At 36.2% G+C, this 2708-nt stretch overlaps 1 protein-coding gene across 1 annotated transcript in view; it reads left to right on the top strand.

Annotated features, from left to right (window-relative positions):
• LOC116689347 (CAP-Gly domain-containing linker protein 1-like) overlaps positions 1–2708 on the top strand; it is a 12725-nt gene that overhangs the window by 1227 nt on the left and 8790 nt on the right. Inside the window, 4 exon segments of the mRNA XM_032515888.1 lie at positions 5–108; positions 239–404; positions 631–846; positions 2055–2708. The exon segment at positions 2055–2708 is cut by the window's right edge and continues 5 nt beyond it. Coding sequence (XP_032371779.1) covers positions 5–108; positions 239–404; positions 631–846; positions 2055–2708 — 1140 coding nt within the window.

Genomic DNA, 2708 nt, shown 5'->3' with positions numbered 1-2708 from the left:
AAAGGACAAATACAAGCTGGAAAATGATATTTCAGATATGATGAAGACATCTGGTGATAGTTCAGTACAGCTGACCAAAATGAATGAAGATCTCATACAGAAAGAAAGGTACCACTTCATTATTACGCCACAAAATATACTAATCCTGTCATAATCGGATACTTATTTCCCAATGACATTCCATGCTGTAGTCAGTGTCTTTTTATCTAACCTATTCTCTTTTTTTGTCATCACTCAGGAGGCTTGAAGAGTTACAGAGTCAACTTTCAGAGGAGAAGGAGAGGGTGGTGCAATCGAATGAACAACTCCAGCAAGAACAGTCCCGCAGAGAGCAGGAACTGAAAGAGACCAGAGATACACATCACTCTCAAATAAGTAGCCTTCAGGACAAGATCGCCAACTTGGTTAGTATTGTTGGGTATTAACAAAAAAATGATTTGTGTTTGAGAATTAAATGTCAGGTTCTTTAAGACTTATAATACATAATTTTTATATACATTAAAATGTGTAACACTTTGTTTACTACCCATTGGAAAACCTTCCACTTTCACTTAAGTGTGTCCTTCGGTCACTGGCTACATTAAAACAAGTTGATAAAAGTTATTGTTTTTCTAATCTCCTGTTTTCTAGGAGAAGACTGTTAAACAGGGTGAGACTCTGGTTGAGGAGCTCAAGGCCTCACAGGAGAAATCCTTGTCTCAGGTGTCAGAGGTCCATGTGAAGGAACTTGAGGTTCTGCAATGTCAGGTTGACAAGTGGAAGCAGGAGCTCTCTTCCTCCACGGACAAAACCCAGGAGCTGGAGAAGTTGGTATCTGAGCTGCAGCCATACAAGGAACAGGTTCAGGTAAGCACAAACCCTTGAAGGTACACACGCATTAGTTGAATCAATATGTTTTCACAAAGGTTTAGAACTAATTTTCTGCCAGGAACTTGTTTGATGTAAAAGGTAATTTTATGTATTACTGATTTTACTAATGTTAAATCGCTGAAAAGCAGTTGGACAAAACTTTGCCTATGCTTTTTGTAAATGACAATGTGATACCCTAAAATCAAACTGTCCCTCAAACCAGTTGGATGTCAAAAACATCACCTCACAGGCGTTGCACCAGTTAAAACACTAAAACAGCAAAGTTGTAGGAGACAATATGGAACTGTAAGAATTTACCATCGGTGATTAATGTCTATTATCATCAACATTTTCACTCGTAATTACTGTCATTGAAATTATTTGTGGTGAGTTGTTCATTTCTCCCCAACAAAGTCTAATAACTTCTTTTTTCATATTCATCTTAGCTCTTTATTGGATGGTGCCATAGGCTATATGCTTGCAGGGGTATACCTGATTTAAAGTTATGTTATTTATTTTAAGACAATTCATGGTTAATTGGGGAAATTGTTAAAATAAAATTAAGTTTTGTTGTGGCTGCTAAATGGATATGTATGCATTGGGTATGATTCAAGTTGTTTTGAATCATTAGTTACTATTTAGCTATTTATTACAATTTTCTTTCAAATTACATGAAGTGATAACTGCTTTTGCTATGTACCCCTGCTAGCATTGTTTATTAGCCTGATATTACATTTCAGTAGAACATTTTCACTTTCTAAGAGAAAGTTGGATTTTTTTTTTGTGGCTCATACAGTATATGTTAACAATAATTTTTATCAATATACAGTAATACACATGCAAAATATTTGCGGTGTGGATTATTGTTATTATTGGATAATTTTTAGTTCTGTATAAAACGCTGCAAGTGATCATAGTCCCACTCAGGCAGCCAATTTGTTTAAATTTGTTGGCATCAATTTAATAAAATGCTAATAAAAATATGGGCTGAAGTGAAAATGTTCCGCCTTTTTATATTGTTGAAAGCCATTGTGGTGTAAGCTGTGGTGTGTTCTTTTGCCATTTTTATGCTCCTGCAACTTAACCTTTCCAATTGCATATCACTTATGTCCATATCTGCTTGGTTTATTTTTGGATTCATCTTACTTTCCCTGTATATATATTCTTCTCGTTTTTTTTTTTTTCTTTCAACTTTATTTCCCCAGTGTCTTTCTGCTGAGCTTGACTCCTACAAGCATGATGTTGAACATTTGTCCAAAAAACTGGAAAGGCAGAGTCTAGATCTGGAGAATATGAGTAAGGAAAGTGAGAATGTAAAGACTGAGAAAAGCAAACTGGAGAAACGGCTTTCAGATGTGCAGACTAAACTCTCTGCCCTTGAGATTAGTCACCAAGAGCTTTTAGTCCAGAATGAAGAACTGCTAATAACCAGAGATAAGCTTTCAAAACATCAAGAGGACCTACTTGCCAACAACAAGTGCGCCGATGAAGAAAGGATTTCATTAAGTAAGGAGTTGGAGAACCTGAAATATCTTCTTCAGGAAGTTCAGACTCAAAACAACAACCTGACAAATGCTAAAAGTGAAAACCAGGCTCAAATTGAGGAGCTTCAAAGACAAAATTCAGAGAAGAATGACTTGCTCCTAAAGCTTCAACAGGACATCCTGCAAATTGAGGCTAAAAAGAAGCAACTACATGACGATTATGAAAATGTTTGCAAAGAGAAACACCAGCTTGAAGACGACCTCAATGAAAGCAGATCAAAGTTCATAAGTGAGAAGGACAATCTCATTTTAGAGAGAGATTCTGCGAGAAATGCCAAAAAATCTCTTGATGCCAAGAATGCAGAGTTGCAGGCA

The sequence above is a fragment of the Etheostoma spectabile genome, chromosome 5 (assembly GCF_008692095.1).
Source record: "Etheostoma spectabile isolate EspeVRDwgs_2016 chromosome 5, UIUC_Espe_1.0, whole genome shotgun sequence".
NCBI classification, from domain to species: domain Eukaryota; kingdom Metazoa; phylum Chordata; class Actinopteri; order Perciformes; family Percidae; genus Etheostoma; species Etheostoma spectabile.
Note: the sequence above shows the minus strand (reverse complement) of the source record. Positions and strands in the feature narration are given on the sequence as shown.